At 49.9% G+C, this 21,434-nt stretch overlaps 2 protein-coding genes across 12 annotated transcripts in view; one reads left to right on the top strand and one right to left on the bottom strand.

Moving 5' to 3' along the window:
• Nucleotides 1-1,659: 1,659 nt before the first annotated feature.
• On the bottom strand, nucleotides 1,660-16,693 carry NONO (non-POU domain containing octamer binding). 7 transcript variants are annotated; one of them, XM_033072548.2, is made up of 11 exons: nucleotides 16,586-16,693; nucleotides 14,858-15,026; nucleotides 12,081-12,301; nucleotides 10,803-11,104; nucleotides 8,667-8,762; nucleotides 7,634-7,830; nucleotides 6,793-6,877; nucleotides 5,651-5,753; nucleotides 4,265-4,307; nucleotides 3,891-4,000; nucleotides 1,660-2,690 (listed from the first exon to the last, which is right to left on the bottom strand). In XM_033072548.2, the coding sequence occupies exons 2-11, from the start codon at nucleotides 15,015-15,017 to the stop codon at nucleotides 2,553-2,555; spliced, it is 1,455 nt and encodes a 484-aa protein (XP_032928439.1). In that variant the 5' UTR covers nucleotides 15,018-15,026; nucleotides 16,586-16,693; the 3' UTR covers nucleotides 1,660-2,552. The 7 variants fall into 7 exon arrangements, with proteins under 7 accessions (XP_032928439.1, XP_032928437.1, XP_032928434.1 ...); XM_033072546.2 differs by having other exon boundaries at nucleotides 14,903-15,026; nucleotides 16,586-16,691; XM_033072543.2 differs by lacking the exon at nucleotides 16,586-16,693 and adding an exon at nucleotides 16,143-16,277.
• ZMYM3 (zinc finger MYM-type containing 3) overlaps nucleotides 16,581-21,434 on the top strand; it is a 33,303-nt gene continuing 28,449 nt past the window's right edge. For 2 of the 5 annotated variants that reach the window (XM_033072541.2, XM_033072535.2), the window contains exon 1: nucleotides 16,581-16,663. The gene's annotated coding sequence lies outside the window, so the exon portion shown is untranslated. Of the gene's footprint in view, nucleotides 16,664-16,968; nucleotides 17,265-17,621; nucleotides 18,470-21,434 lie in introns of those variants that run through there. The other 3 variants (XM_033072536.2, XM_033072538.2, XM_033072540.2) reach the window with 2 other exon arrangements.

The raw sequence follows: 21,434 nt of genomic DNA, 5'->3' as shown, positions 1-21,434 counted from the left end.
ATTTTTCCTATGATTTCACAATTCTTCAAGGCACCATCTTATGCTTTTAGGGTGTAACACTTTCTCCCTCCTCCCTTTCCCGCATAAATTTATTTCTAAGCTTCCCCCTTCGCAGTCTCAACTCTAGAGACTCAGTATGAGAACACAAGTCGCAGAAGGCTCCTGTCCCTACAGATTCCCTCACGTATTACACCAGACAAAGCATTACTGCTGCCATCAGCGAGCCCTCTCCTTCCTCTCCCAGCGCAGGAGTTCTGGGAATGTCCCAGCCAGAGGCAACTGCAACACAGAGCAGAGACAGACAACTCTGCACCTGAGAAAGGAATTGAGCTCCAGGCTCCCAGCGACACATGGAGAGTCTTGCACCTCACCTCTGCAACCACAACAGACACATCCAAGGCGTGTCAGCATCTCCCTTTCTGCATTCTAACCTGCTGACGTCGAAGGTCACATTCCAACGCTGTTGGGGGTTAGGTTTCTTTTCTTTTGTTCTTTCTTACCTGTAGAATTCTTTCCATGAGTTGCTCGGAAACACTGACTGCTAGTACTTACAGGTACTTGAGAAAACAAAGGGCCAGGTAAAAAGGAGGCAGGAGGCAGCTGCTGCGGCTTCTGAGAAAGGACACTCTCCTTGGGAGATTTGCCATAAACCTGCCCAGAACTTCTGTGGGGTGAGCCTCTGCTCGTGACAGCAGCCACTGACCTGGGACCTTATTAACACCTACCTCACTAAAAGAGGGACCTGTCGGCATCTGCTCATGGTGCCGGGAATGCTGAGCCCCTGCCCCTGTCCTGCTTGGGCCAGGCTGTCCCTGAGCCCCATCCCTGCCTTGAGCCCCTGCCCTGCTCGGCCCAGGCTGTCCCTGAGCCCCTGTCCCTGCCCTGCTCGGCCCAGGCTGTCCCTGAGCCCCGTCCCTGCCCTGAGCCCCTGCCCTGCTCGGGCCAGGCTGTCGCTGTCCCTGTCCTGCTTGGGCCAGGCTGTCCCTGTCCCTGCCCAGGCTGTCCCTGTCCCTGTCCCTGTCCCTGCCCTGCCCAGGCTGTCGCTGCCCCGGCCCCGCTGCTCCTCCGGCGCTGCTCTGGTTTCTCTGCCTGCAGCCCCGCACCGCCTGCCCTGTCGGGCCATCCCTCGGTTCCAGCTGCCTCTGTGGAGTTCTGACACATCTCAGCCACCAGCCCGCGATTTTTGCTCGTTCCTGCCGTTCCAGCTCAGTGCTCCTGAGTTCTGCAGGGGCACGGAGATCGACAGCCCCAGGGCTTTGTGAAGCAGTCTCTCCTTCCTTTGCTGTGACAGGGTGCTTGGTTGTGTTTGTTATTAATTCCACAGCTGCTATTGTTTTGTTTGTCTTGTTATACATACTAGTAAAGAACTGTCATTCCTATCCTCATATCCCCTTAATTTCAAATTTATTATAATTCGGAGAGATGGGGTTTACCTTCTCCAATCCAAGGGAGGATCCTGCTGTCTTCCAAACCGAGACAAACACACAAATAAAACTCGTTCTGTGAGAAGGAAAACTGTAAGAAAATTCTCAGAGGTTGAACACCCTCTTCACAGAGCTACACAAGAACAACTTTCATGCCATAAAGTGAAGTTACATTTAATTCAATCCACATGCAGACATTTGTACTAAAAAAACAGAAGAGACAAGACACCAGATAAAAAAGGCTTAAAATCCACTTTAATAATGCATTCCCATAACATTCCTCAGACAAACTCAAACTTTTTAGTGGGACAATTACAGTTCGTGTTCAAACAGTTTACACTAAATGAAAAATCTTGTAGTACTCCTACACAAAAGACAGGCAAGGTTAGGATTATACAAACATTTGTTTTAGTTAAATCTTCAGCATGAGATACAGTATTTTTATCCAATAGATTGTACTTTACTACCAGTAAAAATAAAGAGATACAACACATTATCAAAAAAATCCATCCAAACAAGAACCTCCCAGCCATTCAGGCTGCACAACTGTCAACTACTTCAAAGAAACAAATGGTCCAGGTAAAGAGAGTAACTAACAAGTAAAGAGGAAAAAAAAAAAAAAGAAAAAGAAACAAACAAAATCTCCCCCCAAGTCACTACATGACAGATCATTTGGAGCTATATAAATTTACAAAATCATGGGAGCTGCAAAGTACCCAAATGTTGCCCTAGTTCTCCAGAGACTCCCCTGTGCTCTTAAGCAAGGTACACTACACCAAAAAAATGCCAAGACATACTGAAGTTTTATCTAATTTAGTCTCATGATTTCAGCTGCAAACAGGAAACCTGGAATAGTCAAGGCATTAGGGTCCTTGCAAGATTTTACCGTTACTGAACCATGGCAGCCTCCCAGAATCCATTTTTCACTTTCAAATTAGGAATGCACCACATGAAATTCTCTAAAACCTTTACCAGTCAGACTGCACTCCCCTTGTCCTAGAGTGGCTTTACCAAAGCAGGCCCTAATTAACTACCTTTAAAATGTCCCCCCTCCCCCCCAAGCTGAACCCTGTGTGGCCTGCCAAGATTTCTTTCTTTGGGGCATGTACAGGGGATAGCTTAATCCTGTTAGTATCTGCGACGCTTGTTAGGGCCAAAATCTCCCCCTGGGTTTCCTCTGTTGAAGGCAGGCGGGTTCCCTCCCATGGCTCCAAGGCCTTCCATGGCTCCACCCTGGCCGAAGCGGTCTGGAGGTGGTGGTGGAGTCTTGGAACGAGGAAAAGTGCAGAAGACACAGAAGAAAAACAAGGAAGAACAAGGACAGTTAAAAGCCATTTGAGTTGACTTGAATTCTACCAGGATTCCACAATTACAGCTGACCTCACAGCAAACCTACACCCCACCAAAAACATCCCCACAGTCCCAAAGTTGGACTGACAGGACCATTGCAGAACAAAGTCCCTTTCCCCAAAGAACCTGTATTCAGGCATACTGGGATTGTGTGCACCACAGACCAGGGTCCTACTGTGGAACAGGTGAGCCATCAGAACTCACCTTCCCTTTCCTGGCTTCATCTCCCCCCTTAATTTCCATCTGTAGCGCACATGCCCTTAACCTCAGCTACTTTGCTGTCTCTACCACTTAGGTACAAAAGCTTTTAGACACATAAAACTGTTCTGTATAATAAAAAAATATCTGTGTCATAGCAGTCATGACAGAGCAAGAAGTCCAAGTAGGAACGTTTGCAGGAAAACTGTTTATTAGACCAATTCATAAAAACCACTGAAGGAAGATGAACTTTCAGGACAAACTTTACTATGACTGCTGCTCTTTCTGCTGGTGACTGGAAGTGCTGACACTGTGGGAGGACCAATCCTCTGTGTGACAGAGAGGAATGACAGATGCCACAAAAGCCAGAGTCTATTGCAAAGCCCTGCAGTAAAGTTTAAAACTAAATCAAACACAAAAATTTTAAAAAGTCAAACAAATAAGCATGAACTCCACTGATTCTTCACTCTTGACCTCCTAACTAGATTAGCTGAATTTGGCTCATGTTGGCCTATAAGAACAGGAGATAACTGTTTTCAGAACTGGTGATGAATAGAACACTCCTGAAAGCTTGGCTCTACACCTGCAAGAATCTATTCTCAAAAACTTCAATTTAACAAAGTGCTTTCCATTAGGTCATTTAAAAAACACCATATATTACTGCTAAGATCTTTCTAACAAGCATTTTTGCACTAGCTCTCTTGGAAGTAAATTAAGCGGTTATTAGACTTGGCTCAATTTCCTGAAAATTATCAGCTAGTATCTCGGCAAGATTAACTTCTAAAGATTTCAGCAGAAGTGACGCAACAGGTCAGTGTAGCCAAAGAAGCTTCAAATTCAGCAGCTAGTGCTTAATACTGGAAACAACATAATCTGCATTTTAAAGGTGTGCACAAAAAGCAGATGGTGATACACTACCATTCCCATGGCTCCATCAGGGATCATAGCTCCAGGGCCAGCAGCAGGAGGTGCAGGAGCTGGGACATTGGTACCACCCATAGCTCCTCTATTGTTCATGCCAATGGTACCTGGAAAAGAAAACTGAGGAATAATCCTGGCACGCACAGTGACTGGGGTCCGCTCATCACCCCAGAGCCACCAAACACCATAACAAAGCTTTGCACTATCAACTGATCTTCCTTTACAGTATGCTGTGTTTCCTGTCACATGAGTACTTCCTCTTACTAGCCTGGGAGATTACTTTGATTGAGTTTCTAAATAAGAAGCCAATTAAAAAAAAAGATTTTGTAAGAAAGGAAATGAACATGCACAGGAACAAAGAATACTCTTACCTCCCATACCCATCTGTCCCATTCGCATGTCTGGTGGCTCCCTCTGGAAAGACAGACACTCATTTCAACTGATAATCAGGTTTTTAAAAATGTAATTATACAAATTCAATGAGCTCTGAGGATTTAGTGCTGAACAATGTGTAGAAAAGTAATTCCCAGGGTAAATTTCAAAGAAAGGCAGGAGCAACCTTCACATGATAGCTGCTGAATGAACAGGTCTTATTTTAAATATCTCATTATAAAAGGTTGTTTTTCAGAATTATAATAAAACATCCAGCAGCAAAGCTGCACATGCAGACTTCAGCAAAGATATCTTGATGGAAAGATGTGCTGAGCAGTAGTAACACATTAGATAGAATTAGTTTTGCTACTCCTTCAGCACAGCTAAGAAGCTTTTCCTGTTGAAAGGAATGCAAGCTTACATAAAGACACAGTACTGGGTCACTTGCATTAAAATACCATTTAATGAGCTCAATTTCTCTTTTATTAAACAAGCATCAGAAATGCCTATCACACACTTCTCTCACTGCAAAACCAAGAGCACCACCTCACCTCAGTGAGGGCACAGCTTTTTTCACAGTGGTAAGTGAAACAACTTTCACTTCATCTGTAGTCTCAGCGCTATTATTTAACAAATGAAGGCAGTATTATTTGTAGGAATCAGGATATCTGCTGCACAAGGAGAATATTCCCACATTTGGCTCTGTCATGCTCTTGGCCTTTTGGTTTCATACATATTTAGCTATTTTGCCTAGGGGCCAACCTTTACTAGCAAGCATTAAACACTTAACCCCAGCTACATTAATTCCTTTACACCACCTGAACAATCCGACAGCTGCCTCCACAATAGAAAGTGCCTGGGATTGGAAACAAATTATAAGGCATTTCTCTATAGAACTAGAGATACTAGTATTAAAAGGCAGGTTACCACCAGGTTACACCACAAAAAAATATTTGACCAACTAACTTTTAGTACAAGCACATACCATGCCTGCAGCCATACCTCCAGTTGGGATCACTTTATCATGACTAAGACAGACTGCAAGCTAGCAATACTGCCAGTCATATAATCATAACAGGATTTTACTGCAGTGCTTCAGGACAGTGAGTGTGCTGCTGTAAGAACAGAATTAGTCAGCGTACATTTTTCTGTACACCAAGACAGCTACAGAGAGTCCTACATGAAGAGCAGTGGAACTGAACCAGGGCATTCACAGTTTCCAGGCTGAACTGTATTAAGATTGGAGGGAGTCAATAATTCAGGGTAGGGCACTACTGATGTACAGTCCCCCAACCAAATTGAAAATTCACAGAAAGCTGTGCTGTGGAAGGGAAAAAATCTACTGTGAGTAAACAGATGTAATGGAAATGTAGAAGCACTCGTACCGCATCAGCAAAATTCCCTTTAAAGCCTTCCTGCTGGCGTCTCATCATCTCTTCTTGCTGTCTTCTCATTTCCTCCTCACGGCGCCTGCGTTCTTCCTCTTGCCTGTAAAGAAAGTCCAAGGATGCTCAGCACGACAAACACCAACCATCTGCATCACTGTGTTACCAGTTCTGCCTCATGGATCTTCATTGGAAGCTTTACACTTCAAACTTTCAGTTTTGAGGAGCTCATTTAAAAAAAACCAAAACAAACACTTGTGTGCATATGCCTCATGAGGAGCAGCTAAAGGAGCCGGGAGGGCTCAGCCTGGAGAGAAGGAGGCTCAAGGGGGACATTATCACTCTCTACAACTGCCTGACAAGAGGGTGGAGCCAGGTGGGAGTCAGTCTCTTCTCCCAGATAACAAGTGACAGGACAAGAGGAAATGGCCTCAAGCGGCACCAGGGTAAACTTCGATTTGGCATCAGGGAAAATTTCTTGACCAAAAGGGTTACAAAGCACTGGCACAGGCTGCCCAGAAAGTGGTGGAGTCACCATCCCCAGGATTTAAAGGATGTGTAGATGTGGTGCTTAGGGACATGGTGGGCTTGGCAGTGTTGGATTTACAGCTGAACTCACTGATCTTAGCAGTATTTTCCAAGCCTATGTACACAGCAGCACCAAAATGCATGCTGACTATATGCAGTACCACGCATCAAACCTGACAGCTCTCAAGCCCCTTCTCTTACAAATAGTCTGGTAATCTTCCTGGAGTTTCCCAAAATCACCTCAAGACAAGGAAGTGCTACAATGGAGAGAGAAATGTCTGAGAATAAGTTACTTCTCAAATGAAAACAGAAATGTTGGAATGGGATTTACTGATCTGCAGCACTGAAGCCACTAAATCACTGCAAAATTCTGATTTTTCTACGTGCCTCATGAAGGAGCTTAACTGGGACACAAATGTGAAATACTAATCAACAGAAGAAACTCCTAACTTTTCCATCTTAAGCCAAGTGTACACTCTTCCCTATGAACCAAAAAAGCCCAAAGTAACAGCCACGCTTCAGTAGTAATCAAATTGTCACAATGAACAATTAGGTGCAGTGAAAAGGTTTTATTCCACTATGGATTCACAGCATTTCACAACCTGCCCCCTTACCTGAGTTCCAGCTGTTTACGTTTTTGTACTTCTTGATTATGCAATTCCTCCATTCTCCTCAGCTCCTCCTGGCGCCTCATTAAATCTGTGTGAGACAACAGTAAAACACACAATCAGACTCATCTCCCATGCCACCTCTTACAAATTCCTGAACTAGAACTGTAACACCGAAGATAAAAAGGTACCAGAGCCTTCACCAATATGGTAGTACCTCTCCATATTAGGTTCAACAAGATTCACTACCAGGTCCTGCCCCTGGCTCCAACAAACCCCTGCAGCTCCAGGCTGGGGCAGAGGGGCTGGAAAGTGCCTGGTGGGAAAGGCCCTGGGGGTGCTGGTGAACAGTAGCTGAACATGAGCCAGGTGGGCAAGAGGCCACTGACACCTGGCCTGTCCCAGCCAGAGTGTGGCAGCAGGACCAAGACAGTGACTGTGTCCCCCTGACTGGGCACTGGTGAGGCCACTCCTCAAACCTGTGTCCAGCTCTGAGCCCCTCACAAGAAAGACCCAGAATGGCTGGAGTGTGTCCAGAGAAGGGAACGGAGCTGGGAGCATAAATCTGATGAGGAGCAGCTGAGGGAGCTTGGGGGGGGCTCAGCCTGGAGAAAAGAAGGCTCGAGGAGACTCGTGTTCTACAAGCACCTGAAAGGAGGTTAATGGTTGCACTTGCTGATTTTTTCCACCTACAACAATAAATGATTCCATTTATTTGCTGCTACCATGCTTGGTTACAAGACAAGCAACCACCATGGCTCCCCTTCAGTGGTCTCTAGCCAGTCCATTGAGCCACCCACTCCTGGATGGTGCAGGGCCCTGCACCCATGCTGTATTTATCTGATACCTTGCCTCATGAGCATCACTTGGTGCTCATGGCGAGCTGCTTCCATTTCCATTTCCAGCTTCTCTCGAGCTTCCTTGATGTTGCGATCTACTTGTTCCTGCTGCTGCTTCTCCATTTCTATCAAAGCCTTCCAACGCATGGCATATTCATATTCAAAGCTGCCAGGCTGTGCAAACCGAGGAGGCTGCTCACGCTCCCTGTCAAACAATGAAGAGCTAGTGAATGCTTCAAGAGAGCAAGGAGCAACCAAGAAAACTGTGTGTCAAATGCAATAGCAGGCCCTTTCAAGTTAACTGTGCCTAAGATACCAGTTTGTCTGCTCCTCCAGCATCATCTTATTCCTGCATGGAAGCTGTCCTCCTCCCTAACAAGCAATGACACTGCTTTCATAAGACACCAAGAGATTCTGGGTAAAGAGATTTAGAAATACCCTTGAAAGCAACAGCCTTTGCCCCTGCTGCACATCTTACAGACAGATGCACTCCAGAAAAAAAAACATTGCCCAAACGTGCATGCTATTTTCACTCTGCACCTGTAGAACAGGACTATTTCTAATTCTACCTCCTGAAGCTCTCATCTTCCTTACTTGAAAAATTCATGAGCTTCACTACTGTAAAGGCCTTTAAGACTCTGTTCTTATACCCTGATAGCTCTACAATCTCCTAATGCTAGTCACATAATTCCTTAAATTTCTTTTGTGGGCTCAAGTGTTTCCTAAACAGACTTTCTGTAATACTTTCCAGGATCTCATGTCATCTGTGTTATCTCAAATTGACCTAATTTTTATTCCAACAACTGAAATGGACTTATACAAAATATGTGAAGGTCGCCAGTCTTATTCAGCAGTGTGGATTCAAAATCACTGTTTTCTTTCAGCCAGTCATGGCAAGAGAATAGTAAATGCAACTCTCCTTCCAAAGTCAGGCCACATTTATGGAAAAAAAGGAGGACCTGATGAGCACTGATGAGCCACCCTTCTAAGACTGAGGCACTAGCCCACAAGCACTCTTCTCTCCTGTTGCCAAGCACATACTTGTGATATTGCTGGTTTTTGATGACTAGTTTCTCTGGTAGACCCTCCTCATCATCATACTGGTCCATGGGCTCCACAGTGACAGGGCGAGGGAATCTGTAAAGAAAAAGTGAGGTGCTTTCAAGAAAATTCAAGAACAAGCTTGCAGTTTTGGAAAGCACAACTTACATTGCTTTTAGCACTGCTCAAACAAACTCAGAGCAGGGGATCTCAACCAAAGTGAAACCAGAAATCACTATGAACACTCTTCTTTTTTTCTAGAATAGGACTGTAATTGCTAATTAAAATCCTTGTTTAATCCAAACCAAAATTGTACTGAAAGAATAGTATTTGTAGTTACTTGGTTCAACAGTTTAACTGGAATCCTGATATGCTCCAGTAGGATCTACTCAGCATGAAGTCTTGTCTCCAGAGTGTCACAAGTCCATCTGTGCCTTTTTATGGCTGTCTAAAGCAAAGAGTCACTACACACTCCTCACTGGAGGCTGCAGGCTGTACCATCCAGTCATACCCTCCTGCTGAGGCCACCATATGCTACTGTTGCTTGGCAACAGTGCTCTAGGAAGGTGCACTGGGCCCTCCTCTGAATTTCCATCCCCAGGGAATCCACTGGTGCACTTCACCACAGACACTGCAGATGTGTGCTTCTGTCTTCCTGGCTTCTGCATGCAGAAAAGTATTGACCTGGTCTCTGAATCAGCTCTCCCCCACAGCACTGACACTGCTCATCCTCAGCACAAAGCAGCACCCCAGCTTCCCATGAGCTCCTCAGTCCCATGTCAGGGCTGGGGAAATGAAGAGAGATGATCTTGCTGTGCCAAGTGGCAATGAGTACCCAGGGCTCCAGCAGGAAGGCAGGATATGGAAGACTAAAATCCCTTTCCTCAGCTGAAGAGCCATAATACAGCTTTTCACTTTGATGTGACATATTCCTTTATTAATAATCTTAATTTCTAACATGAACCAATTTCAAACAGTTTATCTAGCTTTCCTGTCTTGAACTAGGACAAACCAGAACAAGTTTAATCAAAACCAAACCATGATTAGAAAGAAGTAACAGATTTATTTGTGGTCTTAGATATCAGAACCTGGTGTTTTGATAGCTATAAAGAGACAATGTTAACTTTAGTTATGCATTGATAACGATTAGTTTTGCATGATCACTTTTAAAAATCTGTTTTCATGGTTCTTTCAGGTATAGACTTCCAAATCAGCAAAAGCTTCCTAACAGTAATCCTCCTGTAGAGCACTACTCACTATCTGGTTATCCTCAAGGAGTGTCAGGGAGAAAAACAGGTATTAAAAAAGAAATAAGCAAAACCTGATTTTTGAAACTGCATGTGCTTATGTACAGCTGTGCCTCTGCAGATCCACAGGAGGTGGAGAAGCACATAACCTAAAAAAAATACTTGAAAAATGAGCAATATAGCCCCATTTCAGGAGTGTTCTAATCACAAACTCAAGGAGCATAATACAAAATAGAGCAATTTTTTTTCAAGAGATCAGAAACAGCTCCCTCTTAACAGAGCAACAAACTGCTTTGTGGAATGCAACTGGAATTGGTCATTTGCTTGAGCAAGTTCACATGACTATGGAAGAACATGCTTTTCTGCTTTATTACATTCAAGCACAGGGAAAACCGTTTATAATGGTGAAAACTGCAAACCATTCAATCTGAGCAGGCTCTTCAACAGATCCCATGCCCAAAGTGGCATTCCACCCTGCAGTGCATGCTACAAGTGGAATCCTATCCCAAGACTCTCTCCTTTAGTGACCCAGAGTGTACAATTAAAACACTTGCACCTTGTTTCCAAACAAGTTACATGGATAGTCTCTGGAATAGGTCCTGTTCTTAGAGGCTGCTTTAATGGCCCTAAGGCTGTTTTATGGAGAAAGTTCATTTGGAAGTTCTATGCACTTACCCCACTAGCAGCTTCCCAGAAGAAAGTTTTCAGACCTGAGCTTCAGCACAGACTGTCTCTTGTTGGAACAAAGCTAAATAAAATTCTCCCCAGGCCAATCCCCTAGCACCTCGTGCCCCATCTGTCCCACTGTCGTGTTAAGAACCAGCATCCACCAGCCCACGCCACCCAACCTGCAGATGCCAGCAGAGCACCTCTCCCTGTCCACACTTACGTAGTTAGCAGGAAAGACCCATCACTACATCTATCCAGCGCTTTCCTAGCAGCAGGCTTCCCTGAGAACTCCACAATGCCTTTCCCAGAGGATCGTCCTCTGTCATCCACAATAACCACAGCCCTTTCCACCTGGCCAAACACTGAGAAGGCTTCCTCCAGGAGCTCATTGGACACAAACTGAGGCAGGTTCCTAACTGTCAGTGAGGCGCTGTGGCAGGCAAAGCGCACTCGGAGCTGCTTCCCACGGAGAGGCATGTTGTCCAGCTCCACCTTGGCAATCTCTGCCAGAGTGCGAGTTTCCTGCAGATAAAAACAACCATCATTAAAACTCCCAGTGAAGCACAGGATTAAACACAAGCTTATTTCTCCGTAGCAAGTACTTCTGAGAGAAATAAATGATTCTCACACAGCTTGGTAAGAAAAAAACACAGCTATTCCTCATCATGAATGACTGAACAGCCGCAGTTTGGGGGAGGTTGAGAAATATATAACAGACACCTAAGTTTAGTCCAACAACTAGTATGACCTAAGCAAACAACGAAATTTTCATTATCACACAATTATATTAAGGCTACAAAGTGCCTTTATTTAAAACACAAATACGTTTCAAAAAATAACCAAGATTCATCTACTAACCAAGTCTGACAAGGAAATGCTGACAGTATGACAATCCATGAAAGACCTTCTATGCCACTTTCACACCTTTCCACTCATTTAAGTCACTACCAAGCAGCTGCACTACATGAAAGCAGCCCAGATGTGGGTGTAGGAACCTCACTCATCTCAGGGCTTCCAGAAAGGTGGTGCATGAGCCACAGAAATCTGAAAAATCACTCTATGATGGTAGCTACTTCCCATCCAGACACACTTCAACATGAGTATCTAGAGATCCCCTACCCCAAGAGCATTAATCACACCAGAAATACTGCATGACAAACTATGCCCATAGGAATTCCATGTTCCAGAAATAGAGAAGTTCGCTTTGTCTATAATAGCATCACATTCATGTGGGGCTTTTCTGCCTTCTACCAGCTGATTTCAGAATAAATTTATCAGATCTCTCAAAACTGCTGCCACAAGTTGCCTAAATTCACACTTCTTTTCATAACAAGCTCTAGACAAACCACTTGGAAGCTAATTCCATATTCCAGATTACAAAGCGCATCAGGACATGTAATTAGCAAAACATCTGTACATCTACTACTTCCAATTAGCAATACTGCTCCAGTGTGAGCCAACACCACAAAAACTCCCCCAAAGGTGCCAAGTCACTCACCAGCCTGATAAAACCAAAGCCTTTGTCCTTGTGTATGAAGACTTCCCCTGCCTTGCCATACTTCTCAAACAACTTTCTCATCTCTTCCTCTGTAATATCTGGGGGCAGATTCCCCACAAAGAGGCGGCTTCTTTGGGTGAAGGTCTTTTCACCGGGTTTCCGGAAATTCTTCAGGTCAATTGTCAGGCCTTCATCTGAGGGGAATAAGGTACACAGCTGCTCTACAGTTGGGGGGATAAATTTTATTAGGTTTCATCACAGTGACCACAGAGACACAGGATAATACAGGTAACACCACCCGTTAATTTTGGTATTAAATGTCTCCAGCCATCTCTCCAGCAACACGGGGGTTTTATTTCAGAATGGCCCCATAGGTTTTTTAAAAGAAAACTGAAACTCAGTGCCCATTAACACTAGTGAATGACAGTCTAGAACTGGAGAAAACAACACACTGCAACTTGAAATGACATGAGACATTTCACTCAAACTTTTTGAGATCTGGTCAAGATAACTGGCCACAAAAAAATCAACTGTAGTCACAACACAGGATTTTACTATTATAACATGAATAATTACAGAAAAGCCACAGTTTAGCCAGAAAACTTATTTTTATCAAAACACAACAAAACAACTCCAGATATGTAGAAAAATATGAAAATCAGAGGAAATTTTATTCAGACAGATATAATTTCAGATAGCTGTCATTCTATGAGATGGGTTCCAGAGTATGAGTTTCCAAGCTGAAGAGAAGGCTGGAATAGTGAAAATAGTGGGGAAAAATGTCAACCCAAAATTAAAAAAAAAATACGACCCACCCCAAAAACCAGCCATATAGGCGAGCCCTCAGGAAAATTACAGGATTAATTACAAAGAAAAAAAATCCCTATTCAGTAAATTATCCTAGAAAGGATTTTTAAAGTTGGAAGAGACCTCTGAGATCAAGTCCAAGGTTAAAATATTTTCTAAGCTATCCAACAGAAATAAACACAAACAGGAACACTCAAATCCCCACATGCATATACAATCTTTAACCCTTAATTCAGCAAGGGTCCAGCATGTGACAGACACAGAGGTGTACTTAGCTTTACTTTATCACCCTGTGCCCCATTTTCTTAAACACACATGGAACTACACCACACAGGACTACAGGGCACAGAAAGCAACTCCTTTGCAGAGGACACAAGTCATGGTTACACACATGAAATAAACTGTGAACATAAACGGCTTGATTCCAGCTACAAAGCAGGACACTAAATGAGAAAGACTGGGCATGCAAAGACAATACACGCAAGACACTGCAAGGACAACTCTTTGATAGGAGTAAGCACACCTCCATGGCTAACACTAAATAGCCAGACTGAGTGTGCCCAGAGAAGAGCGGTGACAGTAAGTTATCTACTTCACACAGCAAAGGTGCAGGAGTGAAATGTTTTGCCTTATTCACAGCATTACCACGAGTATGTGGAGATAATTGCAAGGCCTGTGGATACAACAGGAGGTATTTGGAACAGTTACACTCAGGGGTACACACAGTACCACTGTTGTGCCTCAGGAGATCCATGCAAAGGAGTGAGACACAGTCCCTCAATACAAGCTGATCCCTGTGGGAATTCCCCAGTACAGCTGTACTGTCATTGTTTTCAACCTGACTGGAAACATCTGCTCTGCCACCCTTGTCTGTTATTGTCTGGGAAGTGATAAAGAGCCTCTTCAACTCAACAACCTAACAAAAACATGCCAGATTTTTACCAGCCCAGTATCCTTGACACAAAAAACCCCACTCTGAGGAATCACACAAAGTGCACAGGTGACTCATGTGCATTTTTGTTTTGAACAACCGAAGTGTCCAAACTTAAAAAAAAAAATCCACATCTAATAAAACTAAAGCACTTTCTCCCCCCGCCCCCAAAAAATGCTAGCACAAATGTCTCGCCACCGTATTTCTACACGATCGGGTTAGATCGGTTCAGCCCCCTGAAGCCATTAACGCGTCCTGCCCCAGCTCACAAGCACCCGATCCAGAGTGCCAGTGCACACCGAGCAGGAAAACCCGGAAACCCGCTGGAGCAGCACGGCTTACATCAATGTCAATGGCATTAAATACTAAGTAAAGCCTAGTTCCTCATTATAAAAAAATTAAGTTTTAAGGAGTGCCTGCAGATTGTAACAACGTTCTCACTACAACATAATCTTCACCGAAAGCAAACTTACTTCTGTATAACCTAGCAATTGCTCTAGCAATCAAGCTTCTTACGTTTCTAGCTTCCTAAGAAAACCTGTATTGAGAAGCCGTCTGTTATGCCCGGGGGAAAAAAACAGCAGCCAGACAATGAAAGAGCTGGTTACATTCGCAACGCTTACAGACACACTGACAAGAACGCATTGACTTCCAAACTGTAAGTGGTCTTTTCCGGAGATTTTTGAGGCAAATACACAACCTCGATATCGCTGCTCTCGTTTTGGGAACGCATAAAACTCATGAACACAAGAAACTTAGGAATAAACGCCACAGGAGTCACGTGTACCTTCGAGCGGACTGAGCAGAACCAAGAGAAAACCCACAAATACAACCCACGCGCAATTAGAACCGTGGTTTCCAACAATGGGAAAAAAACTGATATAGCAGGAGATGCTGCAGCCTGCTTGGGAATCCAAGGATTTATTGTTTTACTCGGAAAGCTGGATTCCTTTTGTTCCTGCCGAGACCTGTTGCACCCCCGAGGGCCGCAGCTAACCCGAGGTTTCCCGCTGCACCGAAGCGGTCGCTCAGCGCCTACCCAGAGCGGGGCCGGGCGGGCCCCCACGGCGGGCCCGGGACTCACTCTGGCTGTTGGCCTGCTGCCCGTTCGCGGGGATGGACGGCGGCGGGTGCTGCTGGTGCTGCTTGCGCGGAGCGTGGTTCTGCTTCTCCATGTTGAACCCCTTGTTGCCCTGCATCTTCCCCACCTAAAAGCAACACACGCACGGTCGGGAAGCGGCCCGGAGCACGGACCCGGGTGGCTCCCGCCGACCCCGCGTGCAGGGGCGGGGCGGGCCGCGCAGGCCGCGCCGGGCCCCGGCGGCGACGGAGCGGGGCCGAACCGCGACCCTACCACCCCCGCGACCTCACCTGACGGCAACACCGGACAGGGATACGAACACAGAGACGAGCACCGGCCCCGGACACAGACACGGGCACCGGGACCGCGGCGGCCCTGAGCGGAGAGCGCGCGGCCGGAACTCGCGCAGCCTAACACAGCGCCCCTCTCTCTGAGCTCCTATTGGCCACCCGCCGCCCGCCGCCACGCCGCTAGTTGGCCAATGCCGCCGTCACTCACAGCGGCCGTCGTGTCAGGGTGGGACCAGCTGGCCGTGCACGGATCCCATTGGCCAACGCAGCGGACGCGCGCGCTGCCAATCACGGCGGCGGGCATCAAGCTTGGGTGAGAGGCGAGCGGGGGACAAAGGGAGCGCCGCGAGCCACCCCAAGCGCGGCGCGCAGGCGCGGTGTGGGCGCGCGGGGGCCGCGCGCTTTTAAAGGGCCAGCGGCGACGACGAGCGCGTGCCGCCCCGCCGTGCCCCCCGACGTGCGCCCGGGATGGCACCGGGGCGGTTCCGGGGTTGGCTTCTCCACCCCGGTGAGTGAGCACCGGAGCCCGGGCAGCGCCGCGGGGCTGGCGTGTGCCGAGCCGGTCTCCTCCAGGTGTCCTCCAGCCCCATGCCCACTTCTTGCCGCGTCCAGCCGCGGGCTAGCCCTCGTCGTTCGAACCCCGTTCCCGTAGCTGCCCCGCTGTGGGGCGGACGGTGGCTCGGCAGAAGGGTCCCCCCGAGCCATGCCCCGCCCCTGGGAACGCACCGGGCACTCTGGGAGCGCGGTCGGATCCTGCCTCGGGTGGGTTTCGTTTCACCGCCTCGTAATAAACCCTCCCGCTTCCCGCCGCCTCAGCGGTGCAGGTGCCCGCGGCAAGCCCGCTCCCCGGCCGCGGGACCCCCGGGCGGCTCACTGCCCTTGCAGAGTGCCCGCGTCCCTGCAACTCCGCCGCCCGCTCCCGGCTGTGCCCCCGGGTTCCAGCCCACGCTCACCCCGGGCACCCCTGTGTGCCCGCAGGCTTGGAAACCGCAGGTTCCCGGGGGCGGGAACGATGGGAGAGCCCCTCAATGTAGTGACGCGGCCAAGAGCTGGATGCTGCCTGGCCGAGACGGAGGGGCCCGGGTCTTGCCGGCAGGGGAACCCCCAGGGCGGACGGGGCCAGGCCTGGTGGGGCGGAGCAGCGCGGGGGGCACGGGTGGAGGCGGGAAGGGGTAGCGGTGCCGCCGGCGGCGAGGCCAGGTGGGCGCTGTCACGGCTGGGGAAGGGCACCGCGGGCTATGCGCGCTGGGGCGGGAGCGCAGCCCGGGCACGGGAGGGGGGTTCCGAGTGAAGGCGGTGCCGGGAATGGGGGGCGCCGGCCCAGGCGGTCCCTCCCGGGGGCGGTGCTGCGTCCCGGGCCCCCGCGGAAGCCCCGCCCGGCCGCGCTGTCACTCACCGCCCCGGGGAGACGCTCCAGCTTCGGGGAGGCGGTGGCGGCACCCGGGCTCGGCCGGGTGGCTCCCCCCGCGTGCAGGTAGAGGCCGTGGTGGCGAGGCCGGACTGGACCCCCCGGCACGACAGCGGGGCTCGGGCCGGGAGAGGCGGCAGCGAGAGGGTTAAGGGGGGGGCGGGGAGCGGGGTGGCGAGCCCATTCCGTGCGATCCGCTCCGCGCTTTGCGGGCGGCCGCGCGGGCACCGGCGGGAACCGGAGCGCCCCGTTCCGGCCTGCGCCCCCCGCCGTGCTCCGCCCCCGCACCTCACCGTGCCCCGCCAGACCGCGGCTGTCGCCCGCGCCCGGCTCCGTGCTGCTCGCCCGCCTGGATCCGCTCCGCCAGGCGGATCCGCCCCAGGTTTTCCAGCCACCCGTCGCGGACCGGGCTGTCGCGCCGATCCCGCGCTCGGGGCTCCGCTCCGCGTTTCCGCGGCAGCCGCTCGTGAGCGAGTCTCGCGAGCCCAGGCCCCGCCGCGGCCAATGAAAGCGCGTCCCTCGCTCCGCGCAACCAATAGGGCGCCGCCGCCGCCCCCCCGTCGGGTTGCAGCGCGTTGAGGGCTCCGAGCGGCGCCTCCATTTAAAGGGGCCGCGACCCGAATCCGGGTTCTGGGTAGAGCGGGCGGCGCAGCACCGGGAGAGCCAGGTACGAGCGGTGGCGGCCGCGGGCGTGCCCCGGCGGCATCCGGGGAGGTGCGGATGGGGCCATGGGCCGGTCGTGGGACCCCGCGAGGAGGGGTCGGGGCGAGCGGGCGCGCGCGGCGCGGGTACCGGAGGGGGTGGTGGGGGGGAGGGGAGAGGGAGGTGGGTGATCCCCGGGCGGGAGGGGGGGCGGGGGGCGCCTTGCGGAGGGGGCGTGGCCGACACCCCACGAGGGGGCGTGGCCGGTGCCGCTCGCCCCCTCCCCGTGGCGGCCGCTTGGGGGCGCCCTGCGGCGGGTCCCGGAGGGCTGAGGGGGGAGCCCTGCGCTACCCTCGCCCCTTATGGGGCATCTGGGCTGTGGATGGGGAGCCCCAGCCTGACCCCGGTGCATCTCCAGTCCAGTGGAGAGCCCAGTGCGACTTGCGCTGCGGTGCGGGGGAGGCGGTGGTCTCTGCACCCCTCCCTGTATGGCTGGGGAGCGCGCTTGTCTGGACCCCATCCCCGCCTCGGTTCCGTGGAGATCCCAGCGCGGCCCTCACTGTGGAGGGGGGTGGTCTCTGGAGCCACCCGGGATGGATGGGACCCCCCCATGTGATCCCCATCCCCGACCCGGTGCAGAGCCGTGCCCCTCCCAGTGGGGCGGCGATCGTGCGACCCTTATGCTTTTCGTGGGGGGGTCTGGGCTCTGGGTTCCCTTGCTATGGCCTGACCGTCATTCCCACCCCGCTTCCATGGAGACCCCAGTGAGATCCTTGCCCCTGTTGCAGGAGGTGGTCTCTGGCCCCCCTGCGGTGGATGGGGAGCCCCAGCCTGGCCCCCATCCCTGGTGTAGGGGGGCAGCCCTCGTGGGGGCCGCTGGCCAGCTGTGCCCCCCCACCATGTCAGTGCCCGGCACAGCCTGGGCCCAGGCTTCATGGCTTCTGGGTGGCCCTGGAACGCTCACCTCAGCGGGGCCTGTCCTTGCGGAGGGGCTGTGCTCATCAGCGGCAGCAAACAGCCCTGGCACCCTCTGCCCCGAAGTTCTGCCCTGGCACCCACCGGGCTGGGCTCTCCCTGCGTCCCCAGGGGGCTCAGCCTTTATGGTGGTGTCCGCACACACAGGAGCAAAGTCTCTGGGGTTCAGCAGCTGCTGCTCTGTGAACTGGACAACCTTTCTGACAGCCTTCCTCCTCTGTGTTGGGAGTCTGGACCCTCCTCAAGGCGTCGTGGGTATGTGTATCCTTGGACACCATGTGCTGCTCTCGAGGATGTGGCCCCATGAGAGAAAGGTGCAGCCCCACAGGGCTGAAGCTGCCTTGGGCAGAGGCCCCAGTCTGCTGAAGCCTCCCCGTGTGGGCAGTGTAGCTGTGGCCAACAAGGTGCCCTGGGGAGCATCAAGTACCTCCTGTGTGGTTTATAGAGATGGAGGCAGGCCTGGCGAGGCAGGGAGCTGGCTGTGGTGTGTGCCTGGCATGGGAAGGGGCCCTGGCAGTCAGATATGCTTGTGTGGGGCAGGGGCAGTGCTGGATGTGGTCTGTTAGGTGATGGTGGGGGTAGGATTTTCAACTGAGTGCTGAGGGATGGTTCCTGGAGTCTCTTTTGATGAGGATGAGAGCTGATTCATTTGTGCTCTCCTCTTCTCCTGCTGTGCTTCCAGGTATGGCTTTTGTTCTAGGCTGTAACTTCTTTCCCTTTCATTGCAGCTGCAATCCCCAAGAAAACTTTTAATCTACATTTTCTCACCTAACCCTGCCTAGTCTGGGATCAAAGCTAGTGATAAGAGCATAGCCCTGTTGTTATTGTGAGCTCAGCCTTATGAAAGGAACATCCACAGCCTACAGAGCTGTAATGACTAACCTGAGCCTCACAGTTCCACATTGCATATTTGCACAACCTCTTTTTCCCTCTGCACCTGCTCACATCCCTCTCACTGTGAGTGCCCTTGCTTTGGAGGATGGCAGTAACACCAGATTCTTCCACATCTCTGGCAGCCAGAGCAAGGGCCCAGGCTGAGCCCATGGCCTCACTTCAGGGGCAAAGCCCCTTTTGTGATATCTTTATGGATGTCTTGTGGTCAGTGATGCTGGATGTACAACTCTGATGGACACAGATGTGCTGGCAGAAGCCTTGGTGCAGCTTTGGTCAAAGCAATCCAATGGAAGTATGGAGTAGGCTGCAGCTGTGACAATGCATTTGTTAGTTTAGCAAAGGCAGTGCTAAGGATTTGACTGGATTTGTGTTTTAGTCTCAGTAGAGTGTTTTATTAACTTCGTCCTCTGCTGATGGTACACATCAGGAAATGGCAGTGTCTGAGATCATTCTCACCAGTTCTGCTGGCCATGGGCTGTGGTGCTGTCTGCTGGCCACTTACTGTGAACCTGCTCTGCTGGCCAGCCCTGGGCAGCCCAAGGGGAGAGGAGGTGGTCTCTATACAGGGTGAGGTACTACTCTGTTCAGCACAGCCTTACCCAGGGCCAATTTGAGCAGCTGCATGTGAGGTGAGGCCTCCTAGTGCTGAGATCCCTGTCCAGTGCCTTGGTGGCAGGCACCTTGCCCAGGGGTCTGGGACTGTCAGTGAGGCAGAGGAGACAGCTCACACTGTGTTTCCTGTAGTTTGGCTCTGCAAGGCCTCTTAAGGAAAATTGCATGTTTTGCCCTCAAAGATACATCCTTTCAGAGACTCTGCCCTTTTGTCTTCTCTCTCTTCCCTGTGCAGTAAGGTTTATTCACAGAACCACAGGCAGGTTTGGGTTGTAAGGGACCTCAAGAAGTGTCTGGTCCAACTGACCTCCTACTCACAGCAAAGCTGACTTGAGGCCTTGTTGTTCAGGGCTTTGTCCAGTTGGGTTTTGAGGACCTCCAGGCAGTCTGTGGCCTGTTGCCAGGCTGCAGCACTCCTCTGAAGAGTCACTTGCTGTCCATGCAGCTGTCCTCTCCAGTTGTCTGTATCTGCTTGTGGAACATGCCAGAATATTTTGTCAGGTGTTCTTCCTGCAGCATTTGGGCAACAGGTAGAGAGACGTGATGACCATCAGTTTTTTACTATTTCCATGTCTTCTGTTTTATTTAAGTCATTTTCTTGATATCATTAAGGCAGTTGGGACACACACTGCTCAAGCATGTTGTACCTCCAAGCCTTTGTTGTGCTTCTGATAGTACTTCCAAAGCTTTTTTTACCCACTCACCCCCTTCCTGTGCATTTAACACTATTTTGGCTGTACAAACACCAGGAGAATTTTCTCTTGGACTTGATCACTAAGTGGAATTGGTTCTTGAAGCTGAATTGCTCTCCAGATAGCTTTGTTGATAAGGGTATACTTAGACTTGTTACTCCTTTCTCTGTTGCAAAGCCTTGACACTTAGTGCTTTGGGAGATCTGGTCTTACAAGATGTGAGGGCATCCAAGCCATTTCAAACTGCTACCAGGATGGCATTCTGGATGGATGAGGATACTGCTATGGTTAGAAGCAGATAATGATGAGATTGAGGAATGTTGTCAATTATATTTGAAGTGTTGAAGAGAGTCTCTTGGTAAACCTAATTCCAGGCAATTCTGTGAGATTTCTGTAATTTGTCCTTCTTGCACCTTCTTGAAACTGAGGTGCAGTTCCTGGAATGTAAGCTCAAAGTCCAGTTTGGTCATTCCTGTAAGGAATTTACAGGAGCCTCATGGTTGTGTTTTGCACAGCAGCACCAGCTGCTCAGTGCTGGAGGATTTAGGCTTTCTGGGTTCAGAACTGTGGGACTACATTTGCGGCCTGCAGCCCTGAGCTGGGGCTCCCACTGTAGGAAAATGTAGTGGTGGAGTTTTGATGCTGCTGGTGAAATTCTGGAAAGGCCCTTTATTCCCCTGTGTACCAGTTACTGTTGTGTAGACAAGTCCCAGTCACATGTGAAGACTGGCCTGAAGGGGATGTGGTGAAAGCTGCTGCAGTTTGCACTGATTGAGAACCAATAATACATGTGGAGGTGAGACAATGTTTACCAAACCCTGTCTGCAAAGCATACGGATTTGACCATGGCATCTGCAGGAGCTGTTACTGATGTGGAATGAGTCACTGCGTGTAAAACCTCCAAGTCACAGGGGGCTTACACATCCTCTGGTCAGTTGTTTAATCATGTGTTTGAGATTTTCCAACTTTGATTTCCAGCTCTTTGCATCCTTGTGTGCATCTGTTTGTATCTCTAAGGAGTT

The sequence above is a fragment of the Catharus ustulatus genome, chromosome 14 (assembly GCF_009819885.2).
Source record: "Catharus ustulatus isolate bCatUst1 chromosome 14, bCatUst1.pri.v2, whole genome shotgun sequence".
Lineage (NCBI taxonomy): Eukaryota > Metazoa > Chordata > Aves > Passeriformes > Turdidae > Catharus > Catharus ustulatus.
This window is presented reverse-complemented; position numbering and strand designations above follow the sequence as displayed.